Below are 16942 nucleotides of genomic sequence, written 5' to 3' on the forward strand. Positions count from 1 at the left end.
CCTACTGATGAAATAAATGTAATAGATGCAATGTTTAACCCTATCCCTACACTTTGGGGTCATTTTGTACCCTAGGGGTTTTATTCTTCACATTTTAAAACGCTTCTAGTGCGAAGATCTCTTTGGAACTTTAAGTATTTCTCCAAAAAATCATTTTGACAGACTACTAACGAAAGGCGTACGGATCCGATTAACGAGTAAATTTACTCTTTGAAAGTGGTGGCACGTACAGAGTTCCCCACGTCGTATGGATACGATAGTAAAACACGACGTACGGATAGGGATACGGGAGCATATTATAGGTCTTTCTGCGCTGCATCCCTCTCAGCCCAGGTTGGCCCTTACAGACAGGGTCGAACCAGCCCGAGTCCTAAATGATTTAAATAGTGTTGATGGGGGCGTAAACCGTCTGAAAAAAAGATGCTTTTAATGTAAAGATTCCGAAAGTGTGTCGTCAGACTCTGATATGTGAGCCAGCGTGGTGGAATCAGTCTCTCGTCAATTTTTGAGCATATAGAGTTATTGGTATCGTCAGCTTAAAGATTGTTCACTTGTCTTTGTTTATTTTTATTTTTTATTTTTTCGATGAAAAAAAATCCATATACCATGAATACAAGTCGAGATATTTGCAAATGTAGGAGGTGGGGGCACCTTGAGAAAATGGCCGCCAAAGATTTGTTATTTCCTTAGCTTAAGAGTCCGTGGTAACTTAAAATGTACATTTTTGTGTGCCTTTAAATAACGTTTTTCAGAAAATTCCACTCAGAAATTAGTTCTTTAATGGGCATGAAAGGTGTCGAGCAAAAAAAATAAAATTTGATAAAAATTCACAAACCAATGGAAAAATGCAAGTTTCTTCACTTTGCTTATTTTGACGAGAGCCTGATTCCACCTCGCTGCCTCATATATGGTGATGTTGTCGACTGCTATCCTATACTACGAGGCCTCTGTCTTGTCCGCCAAGAGGTGGAGCAGAACGGACGAGAGGAGAGTGGAAAGCAGGGGGGAAGGGAGAGAAAAAAAAGTGATGTGGGTGTAATTGGGTGGTTGGTGGATGCTCTGGTGTGGTTTACACCTTCTTTTCTATCAACCATCTATAGCTATGCTTCTTTTGTGAGTGTGTGTGTGTGTGTGTGTGTGTGTGTGTGTGTGTGTGTGTGTGTGTGTGTGTGTGTGTGTGTGTGTGTGTGTGTGTGTGTGTGTGTGTTTATGCTTGTTGCTCTCTTATAACGGATTACTCTTCTAATCTTCGGCGCTTATATTATGACCTAATTGCGTTGCGTGTGCCATAAAACACTTTCTAAAACAATAAAAGACAAAGATAAAGAAACAGGCTGTTGGACCGCTACTGACAAACCAGACTGTGTGAGACGCAGTAAGCGGAAAGACAGAAGGATAACCAATAAAACATAGATCTAGTCCCAGCAAAGGAATCAAACTCACGTCTTCTTGCAAACCAGGCGAAGAGCCTAACCATTTCCCAATTGGCTCTCCCTCACCATTTACATCGAAAACGCTCTGTTGTTTCAGTTCGTGAATAGATGGTAGTGCGTGGGTACTCTTGTTTGAACGTCGTCTTTTTTTCTAGATTCTACTTCTTTGTGATATTACACTATGTTTTTTCTTAGCACTGACATTACCTAATGCTCAATGGTGTTTTGTAACAGCTCTTATAAGTCTTGCCGACTTCTTCATAACCCTGGTTGACTGAAGCCAAAATGGCACTTTTGGGGCTGCCGAAACATCCCCTCAGACTGAAGAGAAACTGCTGTGGGGACCTTGGGATCAGGTCCACTGGACAGCTGCACTGAGTTCTCATCCTATAGGCCAGCCTCCCAGTGCGACGGTAGTCAAATGAAGAAGAAGAAGAAGAAGAAGAAGAAGAAGAAGAAGAAGAAGAAGAAGAAGACGAAGACGAAGACGAAGAAGAAGAGGACAACTTATTGTCAGTGGTTTGGTCTATCTACAATTTTCCCCGTTTTACCAATTACATGTGTGATCACAACAGGAAAGAAACTGCATCTCAGCGTAAAAATAAAGTAACCTCCCCCCTTCCCCCTTTCCTCGTATTCAAACACCACAGCGATTACCGCAGGGTCATTTATTTCACCCCCACATTCAGACGGCACTCAATAAGGGAAGTAACTCTGTAAAACAACAGTTTCTAATTAGTTTCCCTCTTTAATCTCCCTTGACCAACGCTGATACCCGACAAGGGGAGAGTCTGTGGTGTTGCAGCGAGGTGCATTGTTGTCGCACACAGGAGACTCAAGCTTGATTACCGAGGGAGGAGAACATTTGGTCGCTTTTGAGGACAAGCAGGCTAACCCAGATTTCGGGGGTTTCCTGAAATCTTGACCTACACCAAAAGTAGGCATTGCCCTACCCATCGGAGAAGTTTGGTTTCAGTTGTGTGTATATTTGTTTGGTTATAGAGAAAACTCTTCTTGTATTTAATTTTAAAGAAACTGAACAAGGGGCAAAAACTTTGCCCTCGATTTTCTCAGAACAGCATTTTTTGGGATAGCCTCCTTGTGCTTAAAAGCGACCATTTTTATCTATTACCTCGTTCTTTCTGCTGGGATGTTGTATCGCTTTCTGCTCGGGTTGGCCCTGACAGGCAGCCCTCCTTCTAAATGATCTGTAATATTGTGAGGCATCGTGGTGTAATCAGGCGCTCGTCAAAATAATGAAATCAAAGAAATCAGCAGTTTTCTCCCTGCTTAGCAATTTTTATCTAATTTTTGTTTTTTGGCTCAACACCTTTTATGTCCATTTACAAATTTCTTTGAGGGTTTCACTGAAAAAAAGTTGATTAAAAACACAAAAATATAAATTGATAGTTTCAATTAATGGACTCTCCAGCTTTGGAATTGTCCAGGTTTGACGACCATTTCTCTCTAATTTTACCTCCTAAACCAGGTGACCTCCACCTCCTTCAATCCAAAATATCTCCACTTCTATTGAAGACGGATGGGTAATTTTGTAATTGAAAACAAGACAAATGAACAAGCTTTAAGATGATACCAATAACTCAATATGCTCAAAAATTGACGAGAGTCTGATTCCACCACGCTGCCTCACATATTGTGTCGACGGGAGTGAAAAAAATACCTATATCTTTCTTTCTTTTATTTTATTTTTAAAATTAATTTTGGTACCGAGATGGTTTCTGGAAATTTTTGTCTTCCACTGCAAACACTGCTTTCAAAGAAGGCATGCCCCTTTTGAAATTCTAATCAAGACCATCGGCATCCTAGTCTGCCACGGTATCGACCAAGCTCACAATATGCTCCACACTTTGTTCACACACAAACTCGAAAACTTTGGTTTTTAGTAAGGGTTTTACGGCAACAAAAGAAGATCGTATAAGTTTCGAAAATTTGAGGTGTTACAATAAACGCAATAAAGGAGGAGGAGAGATTAGGATGATAGATATTTTGAGAGAAAAGAAGGAGCAAACCCCACCAGAGCACCCGTCAACCACCCACTCACAGTTTATTCTTTAGATGCCCATGTAATAGTGTCGGTAGTATTTAGAGATTACTCACCGGGGAAGTGCCACTGACTGTAGTGTCTTTAGGCCATTCCCAAAGGGGGGACATTTCTCGTTCAAGCATAGTAAAATTGTAAATGGGCTGACTCATTTCACGCTCTTAACTGTGCCTGATCTACAACAGGGAACTGCTGCTTTTTTTTTCTTGATCTTTACTATTGTCATTTTCCTCTACTTCTTTTGCATGTTTGTCACACTCTTGTGACCCGCTATTTCCGGGGTGCCTTGATAGTCGAAGCAGACCTTGTGCTGTTGAAGCTAGAGAGGTGAGCAGTCTAAGTCTGATTCCCTGTAAAGACTTCTCTTTTGACACCCACCCCTTGGCGCTCATATGACCTTATGCAGTTGCGAGCGCTGTAAAACCCTCTACTATAAAAAAAAAATTAGAGGTTAGACTTTTCCTGAGAGGATGCGAGTTCGAGGCTCAGCTTGATCCGATGTCGTGTCCTTGGGAAAGACACTTTACAGAAATGTTCCTCACTATACCCATGTGGGAACAGGTACCTGGGTGGGGATGGGAAAAGATGTTAGTATCTGAGTGCATAATCAGATGATTGTACAGTATGATTTCCCTTAAGCCGAATTTTTGTGGATAATTTAAAGTCTGCTGGGTGTATTACTGAGCATGCTGTAGAGCCTAGATAATATATTTTGTATTCATGCTTTATAAGTGATGCAGAAAAACAAGCATACAGGGAGGGTGGGGCTCTTGTGGCCTAGAGGTTAAGGTGTTCGCCTCTCATTCAATAGGTTCCTGGTTCGAACCTGGATAGCGACGGACATTTTTCTTCTCTAAATATTGTCTTCTTTCCCCTTCTTTCCTGCTCTCTAGCAATGTTTTGTCGTCTGCTTTCACCTCCACTTTCTGCCCCCACCCTCTCGCCTCCTTTGTTCCCTCCTCTTGGCTCCTGACTCTTTCTGCAGCTTTTCTACTGCTACTCCCTGGCTCCTTCTTACTGCTATATTTCAGCCAGTGCAAGTTTTTGTTTTTAATAATACGTTTTTAAAAAATAATTATGTTCCATTTTTATTTATTCTCATTTTCAGCACCCTGCACAGGACAAAAGACATTGTAAATGGATACATCAACTTTTTATTAATACAAACTGTACATGTTCATGGCATTTCCATATTTCGGTGTAGGTGTTTACTTTAAGTGTACGAGCAAAACAGTTTTTAATGAATGGATGTCAGTGTACCTGTGTGTGTGTGTGTGTGTGTGTGTGTGTGTGTGTGTGTGTTTGTGTGTGTTTGCTGTGGCTGAAAACTATTCTTGTTACAAGAAAGAAAAAATGAAAAAAAATAGTTTTAATATTTGAGTAGGCTACTGGTGTGTGACAACGAGTCTGTACCACAGAGCAATTAATCAATCTACTTGTGGGCTCACATTTTCACAGCATCTGCAAGTCTCTCTGCATAATCATTATGTCATCCGTTGTATATGTGTATGTATGAGTGGGAGAGAGAGACAGACAGACAGACAGACAGACAGACAGACAGACAGACAGACAGATAAAAGCAAGAGAGAGAGGGAGAGAGAGAGAGGGAGAGAGAGAGAGAGAGAGAGAGAGAGAGAGAGAGAGAGAGATGGACAGAGGGAAAATGGTGGGGAAGGGGGAGGGAAGCATATAACCTAGTCAACATAAAGTTTTTTTCTATTCTAAAATACGAGTGAGTGCGTATGTGTGAGTGTTAATGTGGATGAGAAGGGAGGATTTCAATTAGTATTTTTGCTTCCAAACTCCTACACTAAAAAAGTTATGAGGCTTTGAGCTTGTTGGCAGTTTTCAGCAGGGCGCCCACAGCTCGTCTGATCCACATCTGAATGTCCAGCAATCGTTTGACCACTGTCAGAGGCTGCTGGGGCACACCGCCCTCCAGGATGGAGCGAATAAAGCTGGAATAGCCAGAAATGTCGTTGGCCAAGGCCAGAGCCCGGCGCCTGTCCGCCGATTGGGGAACGTCGTGGACCAACACGAAGGTGAACTCGGCCACATGATGCAGTGCGCTTCTGCTTGCTCGACAAGAGTGGAGGAACCTTGTCACGTGCTTGGTGGTGGAGAAGACGGATTCATCGTCACCAGTGCTACTGTTCTGGTCCACATCGAGCAGAGCCAGAAACTCTGTCTTCAATTCATCGTCTTTGGAGGCTGCAGTAGCGATCGCATGGGCCAGGGCTTTGATCTTCATTGTCGAAAGATGATGATTTCCCTCAAGTCTCTGCTGCAGCGCTCGCTGGTACATGGAAAATCGGCTCCTGCCACCACAGGTCCTTCTTGGTTCCTCTGGCGTTGCTCCGACTCCTAAGGGTTGAACCATAGCCTGGCGTGGCACATGCCTCACTAGCAATGTCCTGGTCATTTTGTACAGGTATGCAAAATCAGGTTTGCAGACAATGTGGTTATCAGCCGAAGCTAGACACGTCCAGCAAAATTGATGCCCACATTTACAATACATATGTGGACAACCGCCTTTCTTTTCGATGAACCTCAGGCATCTTGGGCACAGTCTTCCTTCAATACGCATGGCACCAGGCTTCTCCTTTGGCTTAGGTTGAACAGGAGAGGGTGTGATTTCTGTGGGGTCGTCTTCCATTTCTTTCGGTAGCGATATATCGTACAATCTGCCTGTGTACTCGTCAGCCTGTTCACAATGTGCAGGCCAGTGGGCAGAACCGAGGCAAGCAAAACAGACTCTGAATCCACAAGCACATCTCACGTCGTATGACATATCAGGGGTTATGGCTTTGGCCTCCGTCTTGATAACACGGCCACATATCGGGTTGGGGCACCACTTAGAGTCTTCTGATGTCTCCACTTCATCCTCTTTCTGTCGCTGCAGCAGCTGAGCAACTTCTGACACGTGAACGAGAGAAAGGAGAGTCACTGGACCTACAGTGACGTCACAGTCATATCCGGGACACAAGATTTTGACCGCTCCGTCTGTCAGTCTGGTTCGAATGTGAGTTTTCCAACAGTTGTTGCAGAAGACATGACCGCATTTCGTCAGTGCCGTACCCGGGAGACTGTCCACGTGACTTGGAGTCACACTCTCGTAACAAATTTGACAGAAAATGTCGAAGTCTTCCCCAGAGGACCCTAGCTGACTCAGGGTCATGGAAAATAAGTCTATGTTCTGCTCCAGTTCTGTAAACCGAAGTTTGTTGATCTCTTGGCTGGGGTAGAAGCTTTCCACTTTTACCTGAAGTTTTTCGTAGATGAATCGAAATAAATCATGTGTATTGTCACTTTCGAATGATCTTTTCGTAAATTTCAATAGATTATCACTTTTCTTGCCCAAGAGAATTTCAAGAACTTGATTGATGACATCATCAATGGAAAATGTGAGGAACGGTATGTTTTTCTGCATGTGCTCTGTGTTTTTGCAAACATTCGAGTTGAAAGCAACTTTATAGGAGTCGAGTCCATCGTCGTATGGACCTTCGTAAGTGAATACGAGATAGGAAATGAAAGCAGAATTCTTACTTTCAGTTCGTGAAGACTTGAAAATGTTTTTTACATCGTCACTTACATTTATTACAAATGTGCGTGGTTGGCACTCAGCCTCTGCATACAGGTGTCCGAACTTATTCTGGAGGTCTTCGAGGCACGTTTCTTTGGAAGAAGCGATGATTCTGAAAGAAAGCAAGTCTACGCACTCAGGGATTCTCTTCGTTTCCGTTTGTTCTTCAGGTTGTTGTTCCACGGGTTGTTGTTTCACAGGTTTTCGTCTCACGCGTGGTTTTTTCACGGGTTGTCGTGCTTTATTTCTCCATCGTCTCCTGAGTATTGGCCACATTGGCGGTGGCCTGAATTCATTACCGTCTGGCAATGCCTTTAAGTGCGGTTTCAATTCTTCCTTGTCAAAAGACGTTGCTGGTGGTCTTCTGACCGGCCTTTTCTGAGGGCTGTCAGCTCTCTGTGTACATAGCTCTCTTGCTTTCTCAGCCTGGGCAATCAGCGAAGACCAAAGATTTTCAATATTGTTGCCATTGTGTTTGGAACGAACATCGAAATTCTGTGCTTCAGATATGTCAGTCTTAGTTTCTGCCTTCTCATCCGCTGTGACTCCAGAGCCAACGATGGGAGAACAGTCTTCTTGATATACCTCGTCCCACATCTGATTAAGGTCTTCTTCAACTTCTTCCATTCCCAGCTTGACCCAAGTAGACGTGGTCAGTCTTTTTCTATGACGCCGTCTGGGCTTTTTGCTGCCCGGACTTTTCACTGCTTTAATCTCTTGCTTGCCCTCCTCGTTGACATCTATCATGACGTCAGTGTACTTGGGGTTGAAGGCCAAAGAGCAGGTCTTTGGACACGGATAAAAGATTTCCATTCTGTATTCTGGTTTAGTGCTAGACAATATATTGTTTACATCTTCATTTTTAGGGGTTTCTCCTGCCTTTGTAAAGACTTGGACTGTTTTCCAAAAAGAACGCTTGTCTTTAATTTCCCTTGGCTCTGTCGTCGGGATCTTCGCTTTACGCAACTGCCTCTTCTTTTGCCTGTTGGATTGTTCCTCGTCAATGTTATCCAATTTGAAGGAGAAATATCGCTTCTGGGTGGGCTGCACCGAGGTGACCTTTCCCTTGTTGCTGATAAAACTGACACAGTTGGCTCGTCTCTTGAGCTTGTGTCTTTCCAGGACAGATACCATAGCACCTCGGTCAAAGCAGCCAGTACGAATCATGTGATGCATTGTAGCTGGGAGTTTCCATCTCTGCTTCTTGTTGAGGGACAAAATTACGTCAGTATTCTGGACGGTTTCCGTAACCATGGCATCGTCTGTGCTTGATGTCACCATTTTGGCGACGTCACGGCTTGTCATGCTGGAACTGCCGATGAGGCAGGCATGGCGTCCGTATCTGATGAAAAAGAAAAAAGAAAATACTGTTTTTAACCTTCTTGAATACAAGTGTATGCCTTTCTCATCATTCAGTGTATGACCACAGTGTGAGAAAAAGTATCAGAGCAGCGCATATATTAAAATTTTCTTATGGATATTTCTTTACGTCATCAAGAGAAGCAAAACATTCATTTCCAATTGATCCTCCTCCTTCCCTCCTTCTACTACTCATCCTCTCTCTCTTCTTCTTCGTCGTCGCTGTCGTTGTTGTCGTACTCCGCCTCCGCCTGTTCATCATCATCATCATCCTCATCATCATCACCATCATCATCATCATCATCATCGTAAACAGCAGAGAATAAAAAAGGGTGAGACTTGTAGAATTTCCAAAATTATTGTATATACGTTCAAAGTTTCGCCCGATCACGGGTTTCATCAGGAACATACATCATCATCATCGTCATCATTGTCATCATCATCATCATCATCATCATCATCATCATCATCATCATCACCACCACCAACACCACCACCACCACTGCCAGCACATCGTGAGCAGCAGCAGCACTAACGGGAGCTGGAGCAAAGTCAGAAAAATCCGAATGATAACTATGATGTGACATAATATATCATAAACAACCTCTATTTAAAAGAGTCATGAGTCACGGAAAAGAATGAGACCAAGGTTCGGGCGTTTTTATTGTTCACAGAAGGAGACTTTAGAGTTATTTTTAGTTTGTAAATTATTATAAATTTAAAAATTCATCATTATCCTTTTTACAAGGCCAGAGGAAAAAAAACGGATTCATTCTTTTTAAACATTCTAACTAGATCTACGAGATGAAATGTGTCTTTTCTTCTTTTTCCGCATTTAGAATTTGACTTCCGACAAAACATTTCTTGGGCACATACAACCCTAACCAAACTGCAATTAAGAAAAGTTTTCAAAAATTGTTTTGTTTGTTTTTGTTTTTGTAAAGTGTTTTACGGCGCTTGCAACACTCCTAATATTTTCAGTTGGTTGGAAATTTTGAATTATGAATTTTGGCCAGGTGGCGGCCGAAGCCTACTCTTATCGATTTTAGACCACCAAGGGATCTTTAACGTGCGCAACTTGCACACGGGCCCTCCGAGATTTTTCGCCCTTGTCCGAGAAGGCTAGGTGTAGATCTTTCCTACCAGAAGATCAGGGGTGTGGCAGAAAGACAGCAGTAAGGAGGAGCCAAGGAGTAGCAATAGAAAGGCTGCAGAAAGAGTCAGGAGCCCAGAGGAGGGGCAAAGGAGGTGAAGGGGTGGGGGCAGAAAGTGGAAATGAAAGCAGACCGGATTCGAACCCGGGACCTTTGAATGAGAGGCCAACACCTTAACCTCTAGGCCACGAGAGCGCCCTTCAAAACTTTGGGATTAATGCATCTGAATAACTTGCCAACGAAAACCATGAATGCTGTATTACAATGATATTATACACTTGTTATAAATTCTGCTTACCTGTAAGAGTTGAGGGTGTGGAGCCCTCGGAGGGTGTTCCCAGACCTCACTCCACCCTTGCAGACTTTGTAAACCATTGTCTTCACCTGAAAGAATTTTTCTACAACGGTTTTTCTGTCTGCTCCTCCTCAGATGGGAACCTGTTAGTTTAGTTTTTTAACTGTGGTGGACCTAACTGCTTTTATAGTCAAGTTATCTTCCCACGTAGTTTTCTGTTGGTGGTGCAATCGCTCAAGCTATTATTCGTCAAGTGAAGCCCTGCGTGCTAAATTTAGCTGCGGGTCTGCTTTGGTCTAATTTTAATACGCTAGCCTACACGTTCTTTATCAGTTTAAACCTGTTTGCTCTTGGGGGTTGGTTTTTTTAAAAATTGACCCTGCTGATTTCTATCAACTGGCATTATTATGTTGAGCAGAAACAACAACAGCGAAAAATGTGTATTTTAAAATCAACTGTTAGAATTAGTGTACACCCACTAGAGAAATGTTATACACACACACACACACACACACACACACACACACACACACACACACACACACACACACACACACACACACGCACGCACGCGCACACACACATATATATATATATATATATATATATATATATATATATATATATATATATATATGCAATCTACTTTATTCTTTTATAAAATAGAAGCAACAGAAATGTGGTTTCTTAGGAGACTGCTAAGAGTATCGTGGAAGGAAAAGAAATCAAATGAGGTAGTGCTTGATGAAGCCAACGTGGGACTCTCAATGTTAAAAACAATCAGGAAACGACAAATGCAGTTTTTGGGACACCTGAATAGACATAAGGGTCATGAACATCTAGCTCTCACTGGCAAAATTGAGGGCAAGTGAGGCAGAGGTAGGCCCAGAACAACAAACTTAGGGAACCTAAACAAATTGGTAACAGGGAAAGATCAGGGAAACATAGCTTTTTTTAGAGCATCCGAGCAAAGGAATGAATGGAAAACCATGATCGCCGATGTCTGTCGCAGATCTGGCACTGGATGATGATGATAATATTGCATCATGGTACTTCATTTTCATAACGTTCATCAGTAAAGTACACGTCTAAGTGTAACAATAGCTCTAACCGGAAAGTGTTACAGCAACTGGTTAGTAGTTAATTGTTCAAAACATATTAGTCCTACCTTCCTCTGCCCTGTCGAGGTATGAGGCGGCACCCTCTTTCCCGCTCAAGAGTGGAGTCGTCTCTACAGTATCACCAAAAGTTCCAAAATTTTGCGCCTAGTCTCAAACTATGGTAGTGATATTGTTAATATTTGTCCTTAAACGGCTGGGCCAAGATGAGTAAGCAACTAGACAAATAATTAAGCAGGTTTTGGGGTTGTGTTTTTGTGTCTGCATCGGAATTTTCCATTTCTTTTTAATACATGGTTATCAAAATTTAAAAAATCAATATTACAACTTTTTGTGTTAATATTTTCCTCCTAACTGAAGTTTTACGTTTCAAATTTGTACCCAACATTTGGAAGTCAAAAGGAATTTGTCTGATATTCATTTTAGATTGATCCATGAATAAGTTTGCTCTACATAGCGCCTTAAAAAATCAAACCCATTTTCAGCTATGTCACGCACCATTTTTTGTAGCATGGCGCACTAGTTCACATTTGGCCTACCACTACATGAAAAAAGAAGTCTCAGCGATTGCGGCATATGGCAAACCACAGTAGTCTAACAGGCTGACAGAAGTTTGCAGATAGTTTTTCTCAAGTTTCCTTTGCCTACTGACATCATGGTTAAGATTAGTAAAGAGCAGAAAGCTTTTTGTATTCTACATTTCCTCACCACCAACTCGTTTCATAAGTTTTGCACAAGGTACGGAAATAATGTTAAAGTGCCCCTTATTTTAAGGCCTTCTATGATGTCAAGGGTGGAAAATGGTCCATCAGTTAGGACCTGTAGAGAATCAGAACTAAACATTCCCAGACAAAACGACCACTTCAAGTCAAACACACACTGTTTGCATTCCTTAAAACGTCTGCAGAATTCAGCAGATGAATCCCATGAGACGTCAGTCCAAAGCCCATATTCACCTTTCAGGTTATGTCAACTCGACAAATTCTATCTATTTGGGCACCCCCCTCCCCCATGGTCTCTAGAAACAACTCCATACTGTTAGGTGTACAGTGTGTGTAGCTTGGAGTGGATCCTTGTGTTTGGCCAACACTGAGCATTACGAACGATGCGTTAAATTGTGTCGAGTCTAAAGGAGGGCAAATAGACTATTGGCTCTCTGAATTCAAGAATTTAAAAAAAAAATTGTTTAGCTCCGTAGGAAAAAATTATTTTTTTTAAGTTACAGGGATGGAAAGATTAGATTTTAAAAATAAAAGGACAGGAAAAAACAAACCAATCATTTCATGACTTTCCTTACAGGATCTTTTTAATTGGTGCATTTTGCATTTACAGGTGGTTTTTATAAAAGCCATTTCCGTTTTCGCATGTTGCGCAAGATGCCTTGGTGGTCTACAAATCGATAAGAGTAGGCTTCGGCCGCCACCCGGGCAAAATTAAAAATTTCCTACCAAATGAAAATGTTTAATGTGTCCCGCGCGCTCATATGACCTTATGCTGTTGGGAGCGCCGTAAAACACTTACCCCCCCCCCCCCCCAAAAAAAAAAACCGGTCACCAAAACAAAACAAGCACACAGCAAACAATAGTTCATGAAAGCTTAAAGGACTAGGTGATGCAGTCTTTCACTCATGCCTCTTTGCACACCCAGAGTCAAAGTTAGACTAGATAAATTAATTTCCACTGATCGCACGGTTTCGAATATGCCAATGAGTCAATGTTCTCTCGTCCGTCTCTTCACCGCCAAGTGACGTCATACTTCACAGCCGTGATACGAGCGGAATTGTTCCTTGTGTGCGCTGGACCCAAAGAAGGAATATATTGTTTTCGAGCGTGTGACAGTGACGTCACACACATAAACGAACATGGGCTGCGTTTGCCCACTCTCGGACGTTGAGCGTTGAGGGAAAGAATAACAAATTATGGTGAGGACTTTTCAAAATTCACGCGGAGACGCCTCGGTGGTCTTTGGAGGAAATCTACAAGCGGGCTCGGAAATGTGAAAGCAAGGCGGTGTTTAATACAGTCTTTACAGAAAGTTAAGGACCACTTGCAAAAGTGCGCGCAAAATAAAATAAAAACTAGAAAATCAAATTATTCTTTCTTTGACATACATTTAATTCATCAATCCATAAGTGCAAAAAAGATGTCTCATCACAATCGAAACTGAAAAGCCACCCATTACCGTATTCACCATTGACCCATTAGCCTTGCTACCGAATTTTACAAGATAAATCTGATTACTTTTTTTTTTAATGAATTTTTGAAAATACTACCTATTACCCTGACTGGTCCTTAACTTTTTGTGAAGACTGTATTTATATACTCAAGCTCGTGGGGCTCAAATTGTTCGTGTAAGAATCTCTACCTGAATGTATTTAAGTCACAGAGAAGATTAATCCGCTGCCCGGGTGGTTGGAGATAGAGACGTCCTTTAGTCCTTGTTTCGGCAAATTTTAAGGAGAAGCTGAATCCTACAACCACACAACAAAATGTTTGCACATTACGATGATCACAGTCGATTTTTCCTGTTCGTAGGAGACATATCTGCGAACCTACAATCACCCCCCCCCCCCACCCTCGAGTGGTGACTCATGATATTTGGCAGTCTGTCAAGTAATTCGAGATCGTCTTGTCAGTATGTTAGTGTTTTTGCACCAATGAAATGGCAGCTTGCACTGGGTGCTTCCCATGAAGTCGAAATTGTTTCAGAATACTACCAGGGTTGTACAAAGCGAAAGATCTTGTCACTACGTGTGATTTTCAGATCTCGTAATGGAGATCGGTAATAGTTCAGCTAAGATAGGACAATAGGCTGGATAAGGCAAAGCCCGGATCCCTTGTTCTTGCGTGCACTGAGTTGTGGCCCTTGTTTAGTGGAGATTTGCTTGATTGCAAAGGAGATTGTGCAAGGCAATTTAATCTTTGGTCTCTGCTCATCAACGGCGTTTTTCAACTGGGGCAGTACCTTTTGCACAAAGTAAAGCCCGCCACTCACTACGTAGTTAAAAGGGTGCATCCGTCTTGAGACGGTCTCAAGACCAACTGAACGCGATCTCAAGTTGATCTCAAGATGATCTTAAGACAATTTTGAGACCAAAATCCGGACTGCTCAGCTAAAAATCTCAACAAAATGTGAGATCGCTTGAATTCAGAGTGAGTCTGAAAATTATGTGTCTGATCGACGATCTGGGTACTCGACGCTAAAAATAAAAGCGTGCCAAAGTCAAAATTTGGCTAATCTCACTTGAGAATCTTCATCAGCATCAAATTCTTGTGGAATTTGACACGAAACACTGCTATCAAACGTTTGATGTGGTAATGTGAATAAATCATTCTTTGTGTGAGCCTGCTAGCTAGAGAGATCTAGACCGAATTCATATTAAAAAGATACAAACAGTATGCGTGTATGAGGTAAATAAAATCTGATACAGGGTGCCCACTGCGGATGGGATCGGCCGATCTGGCCGATCGCCCGACTCGGTCGCCTCAAAAACAAACGTGTTTGTTTTCAGTTTCAGGCGACCAAGTCGGGCGATCAGCCGATCCAGCCGTAGTGGGCACCCTGTATAAAGACTATTAATGTAATCAAAGTCTAAGAGACCGCGCATACAAAAATTTAGTTGAATACGTGCAAAGTTCTGAGAAGAATGTTTGTCAGAATAGCATGATTTAAAAATGTAATAACTTAAGGTGCGCATTCAGAGAGGAGCAGAATAAAGTTGAACACAGAAACTTTTCTGTTGCTGAAACTCAATACATTTACACACCAAGACTATGGTATTATGAAGAGATTTTATTCCTCAAAGACCAGGATATGAGTCCATACGTAAATAATGTTTATAATCCGCAGAGTACAATGTCAGATCCTTTAATAGGTGCTTGTGAGTGAAATTCTCCCACAGAAGAAGCCATTGTTCGCACCATAACGATTGTGTTCGCCTCTTCTTAAGATAAATACTCAAAACTGTACAGGCCGCAGCAACTTCACTTTGGACGGGAGCCATTTTGATAATATGCTGACCTGTGTAGTGCGCGGGGACAAATTTTAACGAGATCGCTAACGGATTCAATCGTGAAGTCATCTTGAGACAATCTTGATACCATCTTGAGACTGTCTTAAGAATGAGAACTGCGTAGTGAGGAGGGGGGGCTTAAGAAGGAGTCGTAGCAGTATTATGTGGCACGATGCTAACCACAAGGGCAATACGGGCATTGAAAAAGATAGTAAAATGCCTCTTTCTGATTTGAGATCTTGGGCACAAAAAGACAGCCCTGCTTCCTTGTACATCTAAAATCTTGCGATTCAGCCGTTTCAATGGAAGTTGAAAATTTAAAAATAGGAATCCATGTTTCGACTCCCAAAATAATGTCTGTAAGTCGCTTGGACACATGGTGTTAAAAGTGTTGAGCAATTTTTTTACACACTTCCCTCACTCACTCACTCACTCTCTGTCTCCCTCCCTCTCTCTCTCTCTCTCTCTCTCTCTCTCTCTCTCTCTCTCTCTCTCTCTCTCTCTCTCTCTCTCTCTCTCTCTCACTCTCTCTCTCTCTCCCTCTCTTACATTCCCCATTTAGAAAATGTAGATTTCTCCACAAATGATATTTTGCACCGAGCCAGTGTAAAGTGCAGATATGTCACCGAGTCTTTTTATGGAGATATGGGGATCTTGTGCAATATGGTGCAAGAAAGGAAAAAAAACCCGACGGTTTCTCGTTCACAAGGGAATTAATAGATGGGTCATCAAAAAACAATGTCCCTCCGTTCAATAAAGTCTCGCTCCCAACAAGAAACTATGTTATAAGAACAAGTAGATTCTCCGCAAACACTCTGCGGGGGCTCTCGTGGCCTAGAGGTTAAGGTGTTGGCCTCTCATTCAAAGGTCCCGGGTTGGAATCCGGGTAGCGACCAAAAAATTTTCTTTTCTAAAATTGTCTCCTTTCACCTCCATTCCTGCTCTCTAGCAATGTTCTGTTGTCTGCTTTCATTTTCACTTTCTGCCCCCACCCCCTCACCACCTTTGCCCCATCCTCTGGACTCCTGACTCTTTCTGCAGCCTTTCTACTGTTACTCCTTGGCTCCTCCTTACTGCTGTCTTTCTGCCACACCCCTGATCTTCTTTACAAAAACAAAAACAAAAACAAAACAAAACACTCTGCAAATTGTCCTGAACTAGTTTTGGCTACTCTCCAAGTTAAGTTTACAGCGCATACAGATTAAAAATGGATGTTTTTTCGTGAACTTTGTCTTATTTCCTTCAGAAATCGCAAATTACTCTTTGTGATGTCAAAAGGTAATCAAGAGTAACACCACATGAAACATTAGGTTCTAGTTCTAAAGTAGACATGTTATCGATTACTTATGTGTTTTTTATGAGTTGAGTCGCGTCTAAGAAATTAGATGGCAACTTTCGTTACCTTGTGATCTTCCCTCCTACCTGTATTACTCACCTTGACTTCGAGATACCGAGAGTATTACAAACAAATAAACACACAAATGTGCACAAACAAGCACACGTGCATACAAACACACCTACTTTGCCAGCTCGCCTCTCTCTCTCTCTCTCTCTCTCTCTCTCTCTCTCTCTCTCTCTCTCTCTATCTATCTGTCTCTCTCTCTCTCTCACACTCACTTACTCTCTCTCCCGCGCTCTCTCTCTCTCTCACACTCACTTACTCTCTCTCCCGCTCTCTCTCTTCTCTCTCTCTTCTCTCTCTCTTTCTGGCTCTCTCGCTCTTTCTTTCCCTTTTCACTCCTTTCTCTCTCCTCTCTTTCCTTTCTCCCCTTTCTCTCTTCTCTCTCATTTCTCTCTCTCTCTCTCTCTCTCTCTCTCTCTCTCTCTCTCTCACACACACACACACACACACACACACACACACACACACACACACACACACAAACACTTACAAAGACACGCACATGCACACACACACATATTATA

General features: G+C 42.2%; 1 protein-coding gene across 1 annotated transcript; it reads right to left on the bottom strand.

Moving 5' to 3' along the window:
- Positions 1-5176: 5176 nt before the first annotated feature.
- LOC101863874 lies at positions 5177-10106 on the bottom strand. The gene is made up of 2 exons (XM_005091378.2): positions 9890-10106; positions 5177-8420 (listed from the first exon to the last, which is right to left on the bottom strand). The coding sequence occupies exons 1-2, from the start codon at positions 9964-9966 to the stop codon at positions 5315-5317; spliced, it is 3183 nt and encodes a 1060-aa protein (XP_005091435.1). The 5' UTR covers positions 9967-10106; the 3' UTR covers positions 5177-5314.
- Positions 10107-16942: the final 6836 nt, after the last annotated feature.

This window comes from Aplysia californica, unplaced genomic scaffold, assembly GCF_000002075.1.
Source record: "Aplysia californica isolate F4 #8 unplaced genomic scaffold, AplCal3.0 scaffold00029, whole genome shotgun sequence".
NCBI lineage: Eukaryota > Metazoa > Mollusca > Gastropoda > Aplysiida > Aplysiidae > Aplysia > Aplysia californica.